Source organism: Rattus norvegicus, chromosome 4 (genome assembly GCF_021556685.1).
Source record: "Rattus norvegicus strain SHRSP/BbbUtx chromosome 4, alternate assembly SHRSP_T2T, whole genome shotgun sequence".
NCBI classification, from domain to species: domain Eukaryota; kingdom Metazoa; phylum Chordata; class Mammalia; order Rodentia; family Muridae; genus Rattus; species Rattus norvegicus.
The window spans coordinates 67,496,094-67,516,496 of NC_141537.1; the positions used below are offsets into that span (position 1 = coordinate 67,496,094).

Below are 20,403 nucleotides of genomic sequence, written 5' to 3' on the forward strand. Positions count from 1 at the left end.
GTGACCCATTCCTTCTTACATGTTCCGGACTGCCCGTACCCTCTGCTGGGCCATGATCTTCTCACCAAACTAAAAACACAAATTCATTTTGAGAAAGGAGGGGCCCAAATAACTGGCCCCCACGGAACTCCCCTTCAATTTCTATGAATATAGACTATATGAACTGGGACAGGACAAGCCACAATCCCTAGAAATAGACACTTGGGTCACGAATTTTCCACTGGCTTGGGCAGAGACTGGTGGGTTGGGGTTGGCGCTCCAACAGCCCCCCTTAATTATAATAGCCCAGACCAACCCACGCCCCCACCAGTGAGACAAACTAGTTGGGTTTATGCCCATGAGGACATAGAGCTCCTAGAAAAAAATGGGGGCCATCTACCACCCTCAACTAAAACAGTGGGTCTACAAAGGACTTTCGAATTGATCTCCTTTTTACACAAATTAACCCATTTGGGGTTTAAGAAGATAAAAACCTTACTAGATTGGGAAGAGATAAATCTGTGTTTTTTGAATCGGGACAAAGCGATACAAAAGGTGACTGAGAGTTACAAAGCGTGCGCTCAGGTTAACCCGGAAAAGACCATGATTGGACAAGGAGTTCGTCCTAGGGGACACCGTCCCGACATCCATTGAGAAATTGATTTTACTGAAATTAAACCAGGTACAAGTATCTCCTAGTGTTTGTAGACACCTTCTCAGGATGGGTCGAAGCCTTCCCCACAAAACACGAGACTACAAAAATGGTCACCAAGAAGCTCCTCGAGGAAATCTTTCCCAGGTATGACATGCCTCAAGCGTTGGGGTCGGACAACGGGCCCGCTTTCGTCTCCCAAGTAAGTCAGTTGGTGGCCAAATTGCTGGGGATTGATTGAAAATTACATTGTGCCTATAGACCCCAGAGTTCAGGTCAGGTAGAACACATGAATAGAACAATTAAGGAGACTTTATCCAAACTTACGCTTGCAACTGGCTCAAAGGATTGGGTGGCCCTCCTTCCCCTAGTTCTATATCGGGCCCGGAATACCCCGGGCCCCCATGGTCTAACTCCTTTTGAAATAATATATGGAACACCACCCCCATTTGTCCATTTCTTTGATTCAAACATTGCTGATTTTGCTGACAGCCCTTCTCTGAGGGCCCATTTACAGGCCCTACAGATTGTGCAGAGAGACGTCTGGAGACCTTTGGCCACTGCTTACCAGGACAAGCTTGAGCATCCGGTGGTGCCACACCCGTTCCAGATTGGAGACACCGTGTGGGTGCACAGACACCAGACCAAGAATCTCGAGCCACGGTGAAAAGGACCCTACACCGTCCTCCTGACTACCCCGACCGCCCTAAAGGTAGACGGAGTCTCGGCTTAGATCCACACACCACACGTCAAGGCAGTCCGGTCTGAGGAATTGACTAATCACAACACTACACCCCAGACATGGAGAGTTCAGCGCATTCCAAACCCCTTAAAGTTAAAACTCCTACGTGGCTCCTCCTAGCCCTTTTGTGGCCTAGAGTCAGTGAGGGAATAAGCCCCCACCAGACAGAAATTTCTTGACCAAGTCGAGTGAAAGATTTCACTCAAAGTTAACAAAAAAAAAATGGGGGAATGAAAGACCCCAGCTTAACAGCAGTAACGCCATTTTGCAAGGCTGTACTTAAGATGACTGGTTCAGGGAAAGGTTAGAACACTGAGTACACAGCGGCTGCCAAGCAAGATATGTTTGGTTGAAGGCCTGGCAACAGGACGACTTCGGTTGAGCACCTGACAATGAAAAAAAGCCCCAGGAGAGGTCCCACACCCTGGTGGGGGGCCGAGTCAGTCGTTATGTTCCAAGAAGGTAGCTAAGAAACTTGCCAAGAAGGTAGCTAAGAAACTTGCCCCCGGGCTGAACCCTTGGGGGGCCGAGTCAGCCGTTATGTTTCAGGAAGGTAGCTAGGAAACTTGCCCCCGGGCTAAACCCTTGCCATATTAGAATCCACCAATTATATCCCTGTAACCATGCATCTGCTTCTGTATGCTTGCTTCTGCTCCCCAAAATCCTATAAAAGCCCATCCTTGGTTCCGTGGGGCGCGCCAGTCCCCCGAGTGACTGTAGCGCCCGCAGGTGCCTGTGCCTGTGTATCCCGACAATAAACCAAATCCTCTTGCTGATTACATCCTGTGGTGTCTCGGTCTGGTCTTTGGAGTTAGAGGGTCTCCATCCCGAGGGAAAGTTCTCCCTGAGAGCTTTTCAGGCTGAGAAGGGAAGTGGTCTGTGCGGAAGGCACCCAGAAAACAGCCCAGACAGCATCCACAGCATTTGAAGACGCCTTTGGAGAAACACGCATATGAATTTCTGTTGGACATGAACTTTGAACTGCAGTTCCTGACTCCTGCCATGTATGTGTTTTTAACGCTAACAGACACCCAGGATCCCAAATCATCTCTTCCCATAAGAGCAGCAGGCTGCTGTGTGTGGAATGTTCCAGTTTCTTTACAAACTTGCGAACCCTTGTTTGGTACAGGCAGTCTTCTTAAAGATCTGTTTTTACTTTATGTGTTTTGCCTGCACGCATGTGAGTGCTGTGCCCTTTGAGGCCAGGAGAGGGGGTTGGATCTCCTGGAGTTTAATGGTTGCAAGTCACCTTGCGGGTGCTAGGAACTGAACTGGGGACTTCTGCAAGAGCAGCCAGTGTACTTAACTGGTGAGCCATCTCTCCAGCCCAGTGGTCTTTTGAAATATAGCTGTTCTTACCCATTATTGCGTTTATGAAAGCTTGCAGAGTTTTAATTCATATTTTCTTGATGACTTTAAGGTTGCATATGTCTTGACATGTGCTTTGGACGCGTGGTTTTGGGTGATATACCTAGTCAAGCCTGTTTCTAAACTTAGTTGTTAGGGCTGGAAAGATGGCTCAGTGGTGAAAACGGTTTGCCGCCCATGTTTGAGTTCCCAGCACCCATGTTTCACAGCAGCCATGTGTTTCCAGGAGACCTGACACCCTCTTATGGCATCCTCTGCTAACCGCACATGTGAAGTACATAGAAATGCACACACACACATAAATTTAAAAAAGAGAAATCTTTGATTGCCTATCTTAACTTGTTGAAAGACAATTACATATATATACATTTATATTTTATATGCTTATTATATACTATATTATACATGCACATCTATATATCTATATATAGATATCAAAAATGTGATATACATTTCAAATTCCTTCTCTTAGTTGATAGCTTGCCATTGGGTTTCTCATGATGTTATATGGCACAGAGACATTTCTGTCTATTTAAGACAGGGTTTTACGTGCCCTAGGTTGGCTTCAAACTGGCGCCAGAAGAATTTGCCACCACCAAGCCCAACTCCAGAGATGCTAATTTAATGTAGTAAAAGTTGTCATTCTTTCCTTTTGAGTCCTACTTGGATTCCTTTGCTCACTCAAGGTTAAGGCTGCACAGTACAGAGGTCCTCTAACGGCTGTCCCACCGTCACTGGTGAACTCAGAGGATCAGTCTCTGTTATAAACAGAAAGCCCAGACCACAGAAGGCCAGGAGTGAGCACGGACGGTCCTGGGAGGAGCCAGGAGCATTGTAGAACATTAAGGTTTCCTTTCTCTTTTTATGGTTTTACCACTTGGGGGCAGGGGTAGGATGGGTGGTAGTAGGAAGACAAGACATTGCCAGAGAAACTGTTTGCTCTCCCATGCATATTTCCCCTACTGCCCCTGAAAGTGGATTTACAGATGTCCCCTTTATCCATAGAGGAATCCTTCAGTGAACACCACAGATGGCACCATGATTCCTTACATGTAAGTCCCTGTACAGACTAACAAAACAATTTGCAATGCGTTGTAATAAAAGTTCCATGTGCATTCGGTCTCTCTGTCGAAGAAGCCAAAACAAGTATGATCTTCAGACTATGGTTAACTATGGAAACAGAAATCATGAGAGAAAAATAAAAGGTGTATTTGTGGGGCTCCTCTACCTCAGTGGGTTTCCTCCAAATACCTCTTTGGGTTTTTGTTTGTTTCGTTGGTTTGGTTTGGTTGTTTGGTTTGGGTTGGGTTTTGATTTTTCAAGACAGAGTTCTTCCATGTAGCCCTGGCTGTACGGGAATTCACTATGTAGCCCTGGCTGACCCTGGACTTGCAGATCCTCCTGCCTCTGCCTCCTGAGTGCCGCGACTAAAGGCATGCGTCACCATGCTTAGCATACCTGCTTATTGACTATTGGCCTTGCAGTAATTAATGCTCTTACCATATGATCCAGATCTGTAATGTGGTCCGAAGATATTTAGACTCTAGTAGATCTGCAAATCTTCCTCTCTTCTCCTGGGAAAATGAACAGGAGGGTCAGACTACACACATGGAGAGCTAAGGGCATATTTCTCTGATGTTATTGATCACACAGATCAAGAGTTACATAGAAATATGGTGTGGTGAGATCACCCCTGTGTGGTTCAGTTATGAAGCCCCTCCCCCACCAAATCCAAAGGACTGATGTGTTAAAAACCAGGCCTAGGGTCTGGAGGACAACTCCTTGGTTAAGAGCACTGTGCAAAGGACCAGTTGGATCCCAGCATCCACAAGGAAACTCAGAACCATTCCTTACTCCAGTTCCATGGTACCCAACACCCTCTTTTGGCCTCTGGGGGGCACTGCCTGCATGTGGAGTGCAGATATACATGCAGGTAAAACATCTAAACACACAAAATAGTTTTAAAAAATAAAACAACCCTGGCCCTAGCTGGTGGACCCAGTCACTGAGAATTAACTTGATAACGTATGCTCTGCTTCGCGACAGATTAATCGACAGAAGTGTTCAGAGCGAGAGGGCATTTGGAAACTTGCAGAGGTAGGGCCCCCCTTTTCCCTAGCCATTTCTTTCTTTTTTTTTTTATAATCTAGAAATAAAAAGAATAAATTTATTGACATTTGTTTTTTCCTGGATGGTAGAAGATTCATTATTATTTCATTGTATATTTGTGCTACCAAAACATCTATTATTTGTTTTTGCCTGATCTTACTATTTAAAAAACATTTTAAATTATATATTGCTTGCTTGCGTGTGTGTGTCTGTGTGTGTGTGTGTGTGTGTGTGTGTGTGTGTGTGTATGCATGTTTGTGCCCAGGTGTGTGTATCTGAATGCCATGGTACTTGTGTAGAAATCAGAAGATGTGTAAGAACTGATGTTTTCTTCACTTTCATTAAATTCTAAAAAGTCTTTAATTTCTTTATTTCTTCCTTGACCAGGTTATCATTGAGTAGAGCGTTGTCCAGCTTCCATGTGTATGTGGGCTTTCTGTCGTTTTTGTTGTTATTGAAGATCAGCCTTGATCCGTGGTGATCTGATATAATGGTTAGGATTATCTCAATCTTCTTGTATCGGTTGAAGACCGTTTTGTGATCAATTATATGGTCAATTTTGGAAAAGGTACCATGAGGAGCTGAGAAGAAGGTATATTCTTTTGCTTTAGGATAGAATGTTCTATAAATATCTGTTAAGTCCATTTGGCTCATGACTTCTCTTAGTCTGTCTATGTCTCTGTTTAATTTCTGTTTCCATGACCTGTCCTTTGATGAGAGTGGGGTGTTGAAGTCTCCTACTATTATTGTGTGATGTGCAATGTGTGCTTTCAGCTTTAGTAAAGTATCTTTTTTTTTTATTAACTTGAGTATTTCTTATATACATTTCGAGTGTTATTCCCTTTCCCGGTATCCGGGCAAACATCCCCCTCCCCCCTCCCCTTCCTTATGGGTGTTCCCCTCCCAACCTTCCCCCCATTGCCGCCCTCCCCCTCACAGTCTAGTTCACTGGGGGTTCAGTCTTAGCAGGATCCAGGGCTTCCCCTTCCACTGGTGCTCTTACTAGGATATTCATTGCTACCTATGGGGTCAGAGTCCAGGGTCAGTCCATGTATAGTCTTTAGGTAGTGGCTTAGTCCCTGGAAGCTCTGGTTGCTTGGCATTGTTGTACATATGGGGTCTCGAGCCCCTTCAAGCTCTTCCAGTTCTTTCTCTGATTCCTTCAACGGGGGTCCTATTCTCAGTTCAGTGGTTTGCTGCTGGCATTCGCCTATGTATTTGCTGTATTCTGGCTGTGTCTCTCAGGAGCGATCTACATCCGGCTCCTGTCGGCCTGCACTTCTTTGCTTCATCCATCTTGTCTAATTGGGTGGCTGTACATGTATGGGCCACATGTGGGGCAGGCTCTGAATGGGTGTTCCTTCAGTCTCTGTTTTAATCTTTGCCTCTCTCTTCCCTGCCAAGGGTATTCTTTTTCCTCATTTAAAGAAGGAGTGAAGCATTCACATTTTGATCATCCGTCTTGAGTTTCATTTGTTCTAGGGATCTAGGGTAATTCAAGCATTTGGGCTAATAGTCACTTATCAATGAGTGCATACCATGTATGTCTTTCTGTGATTGGGTTAGCTCACTCAGGATGATATTTTCCAGTTCCAACCATTTGCCTACGAATTTCATAAACTCGTTGTTTTTGATAGCTGAGTAATATTCCATTGTGTAGATGTACCACATTTTCTGTATCCATTCCTCTGTTGAAGGGCATCTGGGTTCTTTCCAGTTTCTGGCTATTATAAATAAGGCTGCGATGAACATAGTGGAGCACGTGTCTCTTTTATATGTTGAGGCATCTTTTGGGTATGTGCCCAAGAGAGGTATAGCTGGATCCTCAGGCAGTTCAATGTCCAATTTTCTGAGGAACCTCCAGACTGATTTCCAGAATGGTTTTACCAGTCTGCAATCCCACCAACAATGGAGGAGTGTTCCTCTTTCTCCACAACCTCGCCAGCATCTGCTGTCACCTGAGTTTTTGATCTTAGCCATTCTCACTGGTGTGAGGTGAAATCTCAGGGTTGTTTTGATTTGCATTTCCCTTATGACTAAAGATGTTGAACATTTCTTTAGGTGTTTCTCAGCCATTCGGCATTCCTCACCTGTGAATTCTTTCTTTAGTATTGAACCCCATTTTTTAATAGGGTTATTTGTCTCCCTTCGGTCTAACTTCTTGAGTTCTTTGTATATTTTGGATATAAGGCCTCTTTCTGTTGTAGGATTGTAAAAATGTTTTCACAATCTGTTGGTTGCCATTTTCTCCTAACCACAGTGTCCTTTGCCTTACAGAAGGTTTGCTGTTTTATGAGATCCCATTTGTCGATTCTTGATCTTACAGCGTAAGCCATTGGTGTTTTGTTCAGGAAATTTTTTCCAGTGCCCATGTGTTCGAGATGCTGCCCTAGTTTTTCTTCTATTAGTTTGAATGTATCTGGTTTGATGTGGAGGTCCTTGATCCACTTGGACTTAAGCTTTTTACAGGATGATAAGCATGGATCAATTTGCATTCTCCTACATGTTGACCTATAGTTGAACCAGCACCATTTGCTGAAAATGCTATCTTTTTTTCATTGAATGGTTTTGGCTCCTTTGTCAAAAATCAGGTGTCCATAGGTGTGTGGGTTCATTTCTGGGTCTTCAGTTCTGTTCCATTGGTCTATCTGTCTGTCTCTGTACCAATACCATGCAGTTTTTATCACTATTGCTCCGTAATATTGCTTGAGTTCAGGGATAGTGATTCCCCCTGAAGTCCTTTTATTGTTGAGGACAGCTTTAGCTATCCTGGGTTTTTTGTTATTCCAGATGAATTTGCAAATTGTTCTGTCTAACTCTTTGAAGAATTGGATTGGTATTTTGATGGGGATTGCATTGAATCTGTAGATTGCTTTTGGTAAAATGGCCATTTTTACTATATTAATCCTGCCAATCCATGAGCATGGGAGATCTTTCCATCTTCTGAGGTCTTCTTCAATTTCTTTCCTCAGTGTCTTGAAGTTCTTATTGTACAGATCTTTTACTTGCTTGGTTAAAGTCACACCGAGGTACTTTATATTATTTGGGTCTATTATGAAGGGTGTCGTTTCCCTAATTTCTTTCTCGGCTTGTTTCTCTTTTGTATAGAGGAAGGCAACTGATTTATTTGAGTTAATTTTACACCCAGCCACTTTGCTGAAGGTGTTTATCAGCTTTAGTAGTTCTCTGGTGGAACTTTTGGGATCACTTAAATATACTATCATATCATCTGCAAATAGTGATATTTTGTCCTCTTCTTTTCCGATCTGTATCCCCTTGATCTCCTTTTGTTGTCTGATTGCTCTGGCTAGAACTTCAAGAACTATATTGAATAAGTAGGGAGAGAGTGGGCAGCCTTGTCTAGTCCCTGATTTTAGTGGGATTGCTTCAAGTTTCTCTCCATTTAGTTTAATGTTAGCAACTGGTTTGCTGTATATGGCTTTTACTATGTTTAGGTATGGGCCTTGAATTCCTATTCTTTCCAGGACTTTTATCATGAAGGGGTGTTGAATTTTGTCAAATGCTTTCTCAGCATCTAATGAAATGATCATGTGGTTTTGTTCTTTCAGTTTGTTTATATAATGGATCACATTGATGGTTTTCCGTATATTAAACCATCCCTGCATGCCTGGGATGAAGCCTACTTGATCACGGTGGATGATTGTTTTGATGTGCTCTTGAATTCGGTTTGCCAGAATTTTATTGAGTATTTTTGCGTCGATATTCATAAGGGAAATTGGTCTGAAGTTCTCTTTCTTTGTTGTGTCTTTGTGTGGTTTAGGTATAAGAGTAATTGTGGCTTCATAGAAGGTATTCGGTAGTGATCCATCTGTTTCAATTTTGTGGAATAGTTTGGATAATATTGGTATGAGGTCTTCTATGAAGGTCTGATAGAATTCTGCACTAAACCCGTCTGGACCTGGGCTCTTTTTGGTTGGGAGACCTTTAATGACTGCTTCTATTTCCTTAGGAGTTATGGGGTTGTTTAACTGGTTTATCTGTTCCTGATTTAACTTCAGTACCTGGTATCTGTCTAGGAAATTGTCCATTTCCTGAAGATTTTCAAGTTTTGTTGAATATAGGTTTTTATAGTAAGATCTGATGATTTTTTTAATTTCCTCTGAATCTGTAGTTATGTCTCCCTTTTCATTTCTGATTTTGTTAATTTGGACGCACTCTCTGTGTCCTCTCGTTAGTCTGGCTAAGGGTTTATCTATCTTGTTGCTTTTCTCAAAGAACCAACTTTTGGTTCTGTTGATTCTTTCTATGGTCCTTTTTGTTTCTACTTGGTTGATTTCAGCTCTGAGTTTGATTATTTCCTGCCTTCTACTCCTCCTGGGTGTATTTGCTTCTTTTTGCTCTAGAGCTTTTAGGTGTGCTGTCAAGCTGCTGACATATGCTCTTTCCTGTTTCTTTCTGCAGACACTCAGCGCTATGAGTTTTCCTCTTAGCACAGCTTTCATTGTGTCCTATAAGTTTGGGTATGTTGTACCTTCATTTTCATTAAATTCTAAAAAGTTTTTAATTTCTTTCTTTATTTCTTACTTGACTAGGTTATCATTGAGTAGAGCATTGTTCAATTTCCACGTATATGTGGGCATTCTTCCCTTATTGTTATTGAAGACCAGTTTTAGGCCGTGGTGGTCCAATAGCACGCATGGGATTATTTCTATCTTTCTGTACCTGTTGAGGCCCGTTTTTTGACCAATTATATGGTCAATTTTGGAGAAAGTACCATGAGGAGCTGAGAAGAAGGTATATCCTTTTGCTTTAGGATAGAATGTTCTATAAATATCCGTTAAGTCCATTTGGCTCATGACTTCTCTTAGTCTGTCTACGTCCTGTGTTTACCGGAAGTCCCACACCCGCGGATCCCGGCCTGCAGCAGCTCTCTGCTCCCAGATCCCGTGAGAGAGAGACCCAACCGCCTGGTCAGGTGGGCACTCCTGAGGCTGCAGAGCAGAAGAGACCACCAACACTGCCCACCCCTGCCCACATCCCTGGCCCAAGAGGAAACTGTATAAGGCCTCTGGGCTCCCGTGGGGGAGGGCCCAGGAGCGGCAGGACCCCTGCGCCTGAGACACCACCACCGGAACCTGAAGGAAACAGACCGGATAAACAGTTCTCTGCACCCAAATCCCGTGGGAGGGAGAGCTAAACCTTCAGAGAGGCAGACAAGCCTGGGAAACCAGAAGAGACTGCTCTCTGCACATACATCTCGGACGCCAGAGGAAAACACCAAAGGCCATCTGGAACCCTGGTGCACTGAAGCTCCCGGAAGGGGCGGCACATATCTTCCTGGTTGCTGCCGCTGCAGAGAGCCGGTGGGCAGCACCCCACGAGCGAACTTGAGCCTCGTGACCACAGGTAAGACCAACTTTTCTGCTGCAAGAAAGCTGCCTGGTGAACTCAAGACACAGGCCCACAGGAACACAGGAAGACCTGTAGAGAGGAAAAACTACACGCCCGAAAGCAGAACACTCTGTCCCCATAACTGACTGAAAGAGAGGAAAACAGGTCTACAGCACTCCTGACACACAGGCTTATAGGACAGTCTAGCCACTGTCAGAAATAGCAGAACAAAGTAACACTAGAGATAATCTGATGGCGAGAGGCAAGCACAGGAACCCAAGCAACAGAAACCAAGACTACATGGCATCATCGGAGCCCAATTCTCCCACTAAAACAAACATGGAATATCCAAACACACCAGAAAAGCAAGATCTAGTTTCAAAATCATATTTGATCATGATGCTGGAGGACTTCAAGAAAGACGTGAAGAACTCCCTTAGAGAACAAGTAGAAGCCTACAGAGAGGAATCACAAAAATGCCTGAAAGAATTCCAGGAAAACATAATTAAACAAGTAGAAGCCCATAGAGAGGAGTCACAAAAATCCCTGAAAGTATTCCAGGAAATCATAAATAAACAAGTAGAAGCCCATAGAGAGGAGTCACAAAAATCCCTGAAAGAATTCCAGGAAAACACAATCAAACAGTTGAAGGAATTAAAAATGGAAATAGAAGCAATCAAGAAAGAACACATGGAAACAACCCTGGATATAGAAAACCAAAAGAAGAGACAAGGAGCTGTAGATACAAGCTTCACCAACAGAATACAAGAGATGGAAGAGAGAATCTCAGGAGCAGAAGATTCCATAGAAATCATTGACTCAACTGTCAAAGATAATGTAAAGCGGAAAAAGCTACTGGTCCAAAACATACAGGAAATCCAGGACTCAATGAGAAGATCAAACCTAAGGATAATAGGTATAGAAGAGAGTGAAGACTCCCAGCTCAAAGGACCAGTAAAAATCTTCAACAAAATCATAGAAGAAAACTTCCCTAACCTAAAAAAAGAGATACCCATAGGCATACAAGAAGCCTACAGAACTCCAAATAGATTGGACCAGAAAAGAAACACCTCCCGTCACATAATTGTCAAAACACCAAACGCACAAAATAAAGAATATTAAAAGCAGTAAGGGAAAAAGGTCAAGTAACATATAAAGGCAGACCTATCAGAATCACACCAGACTTCTCGCCAGAAACTATGAAGGCCAGAAGACCCTGGACTGATGTCATACAGACCCTAAGAGAACACAAATGCCAGCCCAGGTTACTGTATCCTGCAAAACTCTCAATTAACATAGATGGAGAAACCAAGATATTCCATGACAAAACCAAATTTACACAATATCTTTCTACAAATCCAGCACTACAAAGGATAATAAATGGTAAAGCCCAACATAAGGAGGCAAGCTATACCCTAGAAGAAGCAAGAAACTAATCGTCTTGGCAACAAAACAAAGAGAATGAAAGCACACAAACATAACCTCACATCCAAATATGAATATAACGGGAAGCAATAATCACTATTCCTTAATATCTCTCAACATCAATGGCCTCAATTCCCCAAATAAAAAGACATAGATTAACAAACTGGATACGCAACGAGGACCCTGCATTCTGCTGCCTACAGGAAACACACCTCCCTAGCCATTTCTATCACTTTTGCTTCTCGGCGGCCATGAGGTGGCAGCTCTGCTCCCGCGTGCCATTCTGCCAGGATGCTGTGCCATCACAGGCAGAGAAACAGTGAAGCCTGCTGGGTACTGACTGTAACCTCTGAGGCTGAGTCAAATGCAACCTTCTCCTTAAGGAGGTCCATGTCTTACTGTTCTGCTGATAGAACAATCATCATGACCAGGTGACTTACAGAAGGAAGCTTTTAACTGGGCTTCAGAGGGTTAGAACTAAGTGACGCTTTGACACCCATGCAAGTGCACGGACCCATTCCAGCACGGACCCATTCCAGCACGGACCCATTCCAGCACGGACCCATTCCAGCACGGACCCATTCCAGCACGGACCCATTCCAGCACGGACCCATTCCAGCACGGACCCATTCCAGCACGGACCCATTCCAGCACGGACCCATTCCAGCACGGACCCATTCCAGCACGGACCCTCCTTAGTGTTAGTCTCCTCTGAACCTTCAGGATGAAGCTGCTAAGGTAGTGCTGCCCACAGTACTGAGAGCAAGGTCTCAGTTCAGTATTCCTCACGCCAGCCCCTATACACGCCTACCTCCATCTTAGCTCCATCTCTCACCTACAGGACTCTCTTTCCTCCACTGAAACCTCCTCTCCTTTCTGTGCCATTTGCTGTCTCTTCCTGCCCTGTGGCTGTGACTCAGGCAGCAGTGGGCTCAGATACCCCAGCTTCCACATGCACTGTGTGCACAGGTGTCAACCAACTCTTCCACATCTGACCAGCGTGCTTGGATTTAAAGAAACCTTCTTTCTATTCTGGTCTAAAGAGTAAATTCTTTGACCAAACTACTAATTCCCTATCTTCCAAGTTGCCTGTAAGGGAAGCAGTATTTTAATTCATTTAAAGTGGGAGGGGGTGACTGGAAAGATGGCTCGGACATTAAGAGCAATTACTGCTTTCCCAGAGAGCTGGAGTGTGGTTCCCAGCACCATGTTGGATGGCTCACAAGTGCCTTAATTCCAGCTCCAGGATATCCAAGACCATCTTCTGGTCTCTACTAGCATCTGCACAATTTACATGTTCACACACACACACACACACACACACACACACACACCTTCGAAAACACAAAAGAGGCGCTTATCAAGATGGCTCAGCAGGTAAAGATGCTTGCTGCTGCCAAGGATGATGACCTGAGTTCGATTTCTAAAACACATAAAGTAGAAGAGAACTGACAACCACAAATTATCCTCTGGCCTTCACATGCATGCTGTGGCATGCACATCTATACCCATACCCACAAACATACACGCAAATAAATATATGCTATAAAAATGCCTCAAGTAGGGCTGGAGAGATGGCTCAGTGGTTAAGAGCACTGACTGCGGGGTTGGGGATTTAGCTCAGTGGTAGAGCACTTGCCTAGCGAGCGCAAGGCCCTGGGTTCGGTCCCCAGCTCCGAAAAAAAGAAAAAAGAAAAAAAAAAAAGAAAGAAAAAAGAGCACTGACTGCTCTTCCAGAGGTCCTGAGTTCAAATCCCAGCAACCACATGGTGGCTCACCATCTGTAATGGGATCTGATGCCCTCTTCGGGTGTGTCTGAAGACAGCTACAGTATACTTACATACATAAAGTAAATAAATAAAATCTTTTTTAAAAAAAAGAAAATGATGACAATAATAATAATAATGTTAAAAATGCCTCAAGTAATAAAACAAACCCATGAACAGACTATGTGACCATATCCTAGGATGCAGGAAGATGGCTGGAAAGTTTTTGAAGAAAACTGTTAGGCCTTATGGAAATACCTTCTCAAAATGAGACAAAGCCAATATAAGAAAATAAGATAAAAAAATTAAAAATCTTTCATATTATAAGCCATGAAAGCAAATGACATGGTTAGCTCTGCCAGGTTAGAGGCATCATCTGTGTTTTAGAGATGGCAAAAATTAACTCAGGTCATCTATCAGAATTACAGGGCAGTGTGGCAGAGGAGAGCCAACCTGAGTCCCACCTCTTATCTGCTTGTCCTAGGCATCCCTCTGCCTCCAGGAGCCAGACTAGAGAGCACTGGCCCCCTCCCTTCTGGATGACCCGTGGAGGGTGACCCAGATGTGAACTCACCAGAATGGGCTCCACCAGCCGTCCCTCTGGCATGACTGAGCGGTTCATCTTGGCAATGCTCTCTAGGGTGTCCAGTGCAGCCTGCGTGTTCCCAGTGGAGACGTTGAAGCGAGCAGATTCAGGGATGAACTGGACACAGATAACAAAGAGCATCAGAGCTATAGGTTCTGTAGACTGTTAAAGGTGCTGTTGGCTACTCTGTGCCTTCCTCAGTCCTGGCAGACCCCACCCCATGAGAGGGCTGGCAGGCTTCAAGGCACACAGCGTATCAAGCATCTCCTGATGAAATTATGCTGACTCAGAAATGAACTTATGCTGACTCAGAAATGTGCCTCTAGGGAGAGAGATCTACAGAACAAGAAACACTGGGCTAAAACCAAAGGACTAACTTTAGATATTTGACTGCACTATAGATTTTTATTTAATTTTTTATAGATATGCCAATTATATAATGGCAGGTATTAGATTCTGGGCTTGAGAGCAACTCATAGACAACAAATTCCAGGCTGCCCTTGAACCTAGGGCCTTAAGAACACCCAATGATGAGATGCAGTAGGCTGGCAGAGCAGCGAAGTCTTAGTCTACAACCACAGAGACAATGATCTTCCCACAGGAAGCAACAGGCCTGATAGCCACTGGCCCCAAAGCACCTGAGGGGTCTAGATGTGAATCTCGGTGGTGGTGGGTACACACTGGGGATTAAACCAAGCCTTCTGCAAGTGAGGTGAGCATTATACCCAAGCCACGCCCCCAAGCTCTCAGGGCCAGGGTGGGCGAGGATGGGCGAGGGGTGATTCTGAGCAACAGATCTGAAGAGAATGATCCTCTGAGCCTGTACAAGAGAGATGGGAGCTTGGCCCTGAAACCAGCCATGGCAAAGATGTGTGAAGGTCATGATTTTGCTTAATGTAGAGGAAGAAAGGCTTAGGAGGATATCAATTAAAAAAAAAAAAAGCTTTAAAAGATGCCAGGTGAAAACAGAACCTTAAAAATCTGTGACCTAGTCACCCATAAAGCTAGGAGTGTCCCAGTGGAGACCTGAATTTGAAATAAATGACCACCCAGGGGCCTTCTCTTCCTCAATTCTCTTTCTGCTCCCTCCCCTCTCTTCCCCTCTCCTCTGCTCCCCTCCCTCACCTTCCCCTCCCCTCCCTCTCCTCCCCTCCCTCTCCTCCCCTCCTTTTTCCTTCCTTTCCTTTCTTATGTATCCCAGAATGGCTTCAAATCACTATGTAATTGAGGATGACCTTGAATTTCTGGGCTACCTGTCTCGGCTCCTGAGTACTAGCATTGCAGCAGGCATGTGTTACCGTGCCCAATTTACGCTTCATTAAAGAACAAACCCAGGGCAGCTTCAAGTAGGCTAGACAAGCATTCAAGCAACTGAGATACATACATCCCCGCAACTGAAAGTTACTACAGCCCCAAGGGATCAGACACACTCGCAGGCGCATACCCACATACAAACACACACAGTCATATACATGCTTAAAAATGAAAGTAAGTCCATTTTTAAAAGAGGCTAACATGAAATATACATTTGTGGAGAAAAGAGGTCCGTGAACCAGCAGAGAGGGAACACAGAGGCAGTTTCAAAAGCATCACCTTGAAGGCCATGATGAGGATGATGCCAGGGATGGAGGCAATGCGGATGAGCCAGCGCCACCCAATGGTGGGGATGACCACGGAGGCCATGCTGATGATGAGCAGGGAGCCAGCAAGCCAGAAAACCTGGGGAGAAAGACCGGAAACATGACTATTCCGTCTGTCCTGCCTCTCTGACATTTCTCCTTCTGAGGAGCCTTGGAGTCGATGCTTTTGTGTAGTTTGTGAGCGAGGTGGGAGCTCTGAAGGGTGACAATCGGGTCCTACTTCCAGGGTGGCTCCTCTGATCTGAGAAGTTGATAAGTCACTCTACTCCATGGCTCCGTTTGTTTTCTATAAACATGGCTCTACTTTAGCTACAGAAAATCCGTCAGCAATGTGATTAAAGTTTAAAACAAACAAAACATCTACTATTCTGGCGGTTCCTAACACTGGTTTGTGCTCTGGCACAGATAATGCCATCCCGGCACCATAAGGAAGCACAAGGAGGGTGGAAAGAGGGCTCTGCCTCCAGCCCTCTACCTTCGTTTTCTCTTTTGGAAGGATGTGACATCATTTTCGCTTTCAGAAGGATGTGATGAGGTTTCTTTACTCTGTTTGCCTCCAACACTCCTTTAGACACAGCCAACAAGGAAGTATTTTGTTCCTTCCTTTTTCCAAAAACAGGCCATGGAATATGCAATGTTTTATACTTTTTTTTTTTTTTTTGGTTCTTTTTTCCGAGCTGGGGACCGAACCCAGGGCCTTGCGCTTCCTAGGTAAGCACTCTACCACTGAGCTAAATCCCCAGCCCCTATACTTTTTTTTCATGGTACAAGTTCGATATCAAATACTGTGGGCCCTGCTGGTCAAGAATTATTAATAGAACCATTCCCATTTATGATGAAAAATAATGTTCACCCCATCTCAGAGAGACAGAAAAAGTTAGCATTTTAGAAGACTCTTTGGAGATCCAATTGATGAATGGCTTTTAAAAATATTTATTTTTATGTGTATTTATTGTTACCTGCATATATGTTTGTGTACCACATCTGGTGATTGAGGAGGCCAGTAGGTGTCAGATTCCCTAGAACTGGAGTCACAGGTCAGAAGCTGCCACGTGGGTGCTGGGAATCAAATTCATATGTTCTAGAAGAACATCAGTGTTTTTAACCACTGAGCCATCTCTCCAGCCCCAAGAGAGGATTATCTTATCAACAATAATTTCACCAAAAATAGATTACTTCAGAAAGTGTTAGGGCTAAAAAGAAAATAGAATAATGTATGGAGAATGACTTGGGTGACACGGGACAGCTTTTCTGAAATAGATACGGCCGCTGTGTATGAGTGAAAGATAGTTGATGTAGCATTGGGATGGATCTCAGTAGTAACAGGGAAGACTTCTTTAAAGCATTTGCCACACATTTTTGAAGGTAAAGGTGACAAGGTTTGTTGATTAGCACTTGAACAAGGGGTCCAAGAATTGGGGATGAGCCAGCAGAGTTCGGAAATGGAGCAGGGAGAGGGTCCGCTGTGGCTCCTACACTAAGCTCAGATGGCAGAAGGTGAGGCTTGCTTTGACCTGGAATAGAAACATGAACATCACAGGTCTCAGGGGCAAGTTCTAAGAAGGCTGCATGTGGTGGTTTGAAGAAAATGCTACCATAGGCCCACAGGGAGTGGCACTATTAGGAGGTGTGGCCTTGCTGAAGTAGGTGTGGCCTTGTAGGAGGAGGTATGGCCTTGTTGGAGGAGGTGTGGCCTTGTTGGAGGAGGTGTGGCCTTGTTGGAGGAGGTGTGGCCTTGTTGGAGGAGGTGTGGCACTAGAAGATGGGTTTTGAAGTCTCAGATGCTCAAGCACGTCTTCCTTGCTGCTACCTGCTGATTTAGATGTAGATGTCTCAGCTCCTTCTCCAGCACCGTGTCTGCCTGCAAGCTGCCATGCTTCCCATCATAACAATAATGGGCCGAACCTCTGAAACAGCAAGCCAGCCCCCATTAAATGTTTTCCTTTATAAACGGTGCCTTGGTCATGGTCTCTCTTCACAGCAAGAAAACTCTAACTAAGACAGAAGTTGGTACCAGGGACTGGAGTTTTGTTGTGATTGGTTGGACCACGCTTTTGTTTGGAGGCATGTGGACTTTGGGACTTTGGATTGGGAAAAGCCATGGAATGTTTTCAGTGGGGATTAATGGGTGATCCTAGTGGGAACATGGACAACAATGGTACTGAAGGTGACAAACTGTGGGAGCCTAACTCAAGAGGCTTCAGAGGAGAAGAGTGTTAGTATGTGGCCTAGAGACCATTCTTGTGATGTTTTGGTGAAGAATGTGGCTGCTTTCTGCCCTTGTCTGGAAAATATGTCTGTAGCTAAGTTAGAGTTTTTGGATTGTGTTGACTAAGGAAATCTCAAAACAGCCAAATATCCATTTTGTTTTGTGGTTATCAGTAATGAAAAGAAACAAGCCAAGCAAGGAAAAATACAAAATGCAAAGTTTGAGGAGAAAATAGGCACCAGGAAGTGGAATGGAGCTAAATCCTGTGTGCAAGGAGATAAATAGATTTAAAAAAAAGTCTGATATTAAATGAAATAAAGGGAGTGGTAGCCTCAGGGCAAGATCCCACCCATCTAAGCTTTCAACTTGTTAAAAGGAATTAAAGAACAGCTTAGGTCCTGGTGTGGTGGTGCACATCTTTAATCCTAGCACTCAGAAGGCAGAGGCTGGCAGATGTCTAAGTTTGAGGACAACCTGGTCTACAGAGTTCCAGGACAGCCAAGTTTAGGCAACATAGGAAACCATCAAAAACAAAGAGCTGGTGAGGCCCCAGTTAAACATTTTCCCTTACAAGAGTTGCTGTGATCATGGTGTTCTTGGTTTTTAATAAATATTTTTGGAGACAGTAAGGCGAAAACACAGGTAGAGCTGTCCATTCCCTTTCTTCAGGATTCACATCCATGAATTCTACATCCATGGTTTCAGCCAACTGCGTATAGAAGATATTCAAAAACAAGTCTGTGCTGGACAATTGTATACCCACAAAACATTGATTAGACAACTCAAATGTAAATGATTGAAGGTATATAATATCTGATCTGGGGAGGTATATGAAATATGGCACCATGGACCTTGAGACCTCCACAGATTTTTGTATCCTCTGGGATCCAAGAACCAATCTACATGGATTCAAAAGGATGTCTATATATAAGCAACCACTGGAGTGGACTATATGACCCAAGGAGACCTAGACAAGAGGGGGGCATTGAGGAAGACTGCCACAGTACTGGACAGATGGATCAGTTAGTATTGAAGGATAAAGTGCAGACACTTTGAATAAAGATGCATTTCTGGTCATGAAACACTGAAGACAAAACGTGGTGAGAAATTGGACTCACCTTTGAGTGTTTCTGGTTCTTGATGGTTGCTATTACCTAAATTCTGTATTAAAAAAATGCAAATCCTCCTGCTTTATTTATTGTCAAATACTTTAAACCTTAATGGAGAGGGTCTTCTTTGCCCTGGACATTCACTGGAGTCAAGACATTAGGATCTGAGGGCATCAAAACCCATCCAGGGGAGCAAGATCAATAGTGCCTGATGACCTCAGTCAGCCTGATGACCTTTAGTCAGCAGCCAGCCGGGGTCTGTGGAGGACCCTGGAGGAACAGCAGCTGCCAAGACACAATCATGGTGCCTTCCTCCAAGTGGGAGCAATATGGATCTGGACACACCAGCACCCTTGGAAGAAAAAATGCAAAAAGGGTAGGAGCTACCGCCTTCTCTGAAGTCTCAGGGGGTGACAAAGGCCATCTTAGATGTGCTTGAGCGTCACTGCAGGGTGGCACAAGTCCCCACCTCAGAGAATCTTCAGCTTGGACCTCTGGCATTAGACATGCTTCGTGCCCATTAGTTGGTGTCAAAACAATAGGCAATGCCCAAGGTCACTCAAGAGTACGAGGGCTTGATTGGAAGGAAGGCAACCCACGGCTCTGTTCTCTCAGAACCAGGAGGCTCCTCAGAGTTCCCACTCTACCTTACCTGAGACAAGGGCAGCATGTAGCCTCGGTATTTTGTGGGCAAAAATTCAGTCTTTATGATTAACCTGCACAGGGAATGGAGAAACACAGTCATTGTGTTTTTAGAAAACCAAGCAACTTTGCTTTAAATGATCAAGAGTCTTCACCTCAGTAAAGACATCATAAGCATGAATGGCAGGGGGACGACTTTAGAGACAGCTCAGCAGTTAAGAGCGCTTGTGGCTCCTACATGGGACTTGGGTGGGTTCTCAGAATCCACATGGTGCTCATGACCATCCCTAATGGCAGTTCCAAGGAATCTGACACCCTTTTGTAACCTCTGAGGACACCAGGCACTCACAGGAAACATACATACATACATACATACATACATACATACATACATACGCACACATATACATACATACAGATTTATGCATATACATAAAAATGTACACACATACATACATACATACAAACTTGCTGCAAAGCACTCACACACATAAATCTGAAACTTAACGAAACAGGAGCTCATCGGATATGAAGCTGTAATTGTTACAGTGACCTCCCACTTCCAGTGAGAAGTGAGCTTGTGACTGCTCCTTGCCTGTCATTTTGGCACCACAGTCATTTTAAACAGTGACATTAGCCCTATCTCTATGCCCAAGAGAAGCTTTGGAAAACGGCTTTGTCACATCAAAATCACCTTTTGATGTAAAACATACCTAAGAGGGCTGGAGAGATGGCTCAGCGGTTAAGAGCACTGACTGCTCTTCCAGAGGTCCTGAGTTCAATTCCCAGCAACCACATGGTGGCTCACAACCATCTGTAATGAG

The 20,403-nt window shown here is 44.2% G+C and overlaps 1 protein-coding gene and 1 long non-coding RNA gene across 4 annotated transcripts in view; one reads left to right on the forward strand and one right to left on the reverse strand.

Moving 5' to 3' along the window:
- Positions 1-2,152, forward strand: part of LOC148006257 (uncharacterized) — a 282,744-nt gene extending 280,592 nt beyond the window's left edge. For 2 of the 3 annotated variants that reach the window (XR_015686483.1, XR_015686484.1), the window contains one exon: positions 1,124-2,152. This is a non-coding gene — a long non-coding RNA (uncharacterized LOC148006257). Of the gene's footprint in view, positions 1-3; positions 779-1,123 lie in introns of those variants that run through there. The other variant, XR_015686482.1, reaches the window with a different exon arrangement.
- The window catches only part of Svopl (SVOP like), a 66,529-nt gene that overhangs the window by 29,298 nt on the left and 16,828 nt on the right, over positions 1-20,403 (reverse strand). Inside the window, 4 exon segments of the mRNA NM_001431825.1 lie at positions 4,242-4,315; positions 13,968-14,096; positions 15,573-15,698; positions 19,590-19,653. Of these exon segments, the coding sequence (NP_001418754.1) occupies positions 4,242-4,315; positions 13,968-14,096; positions 15,573-15,698; positions 19,590-19,653 (393 nt within the window).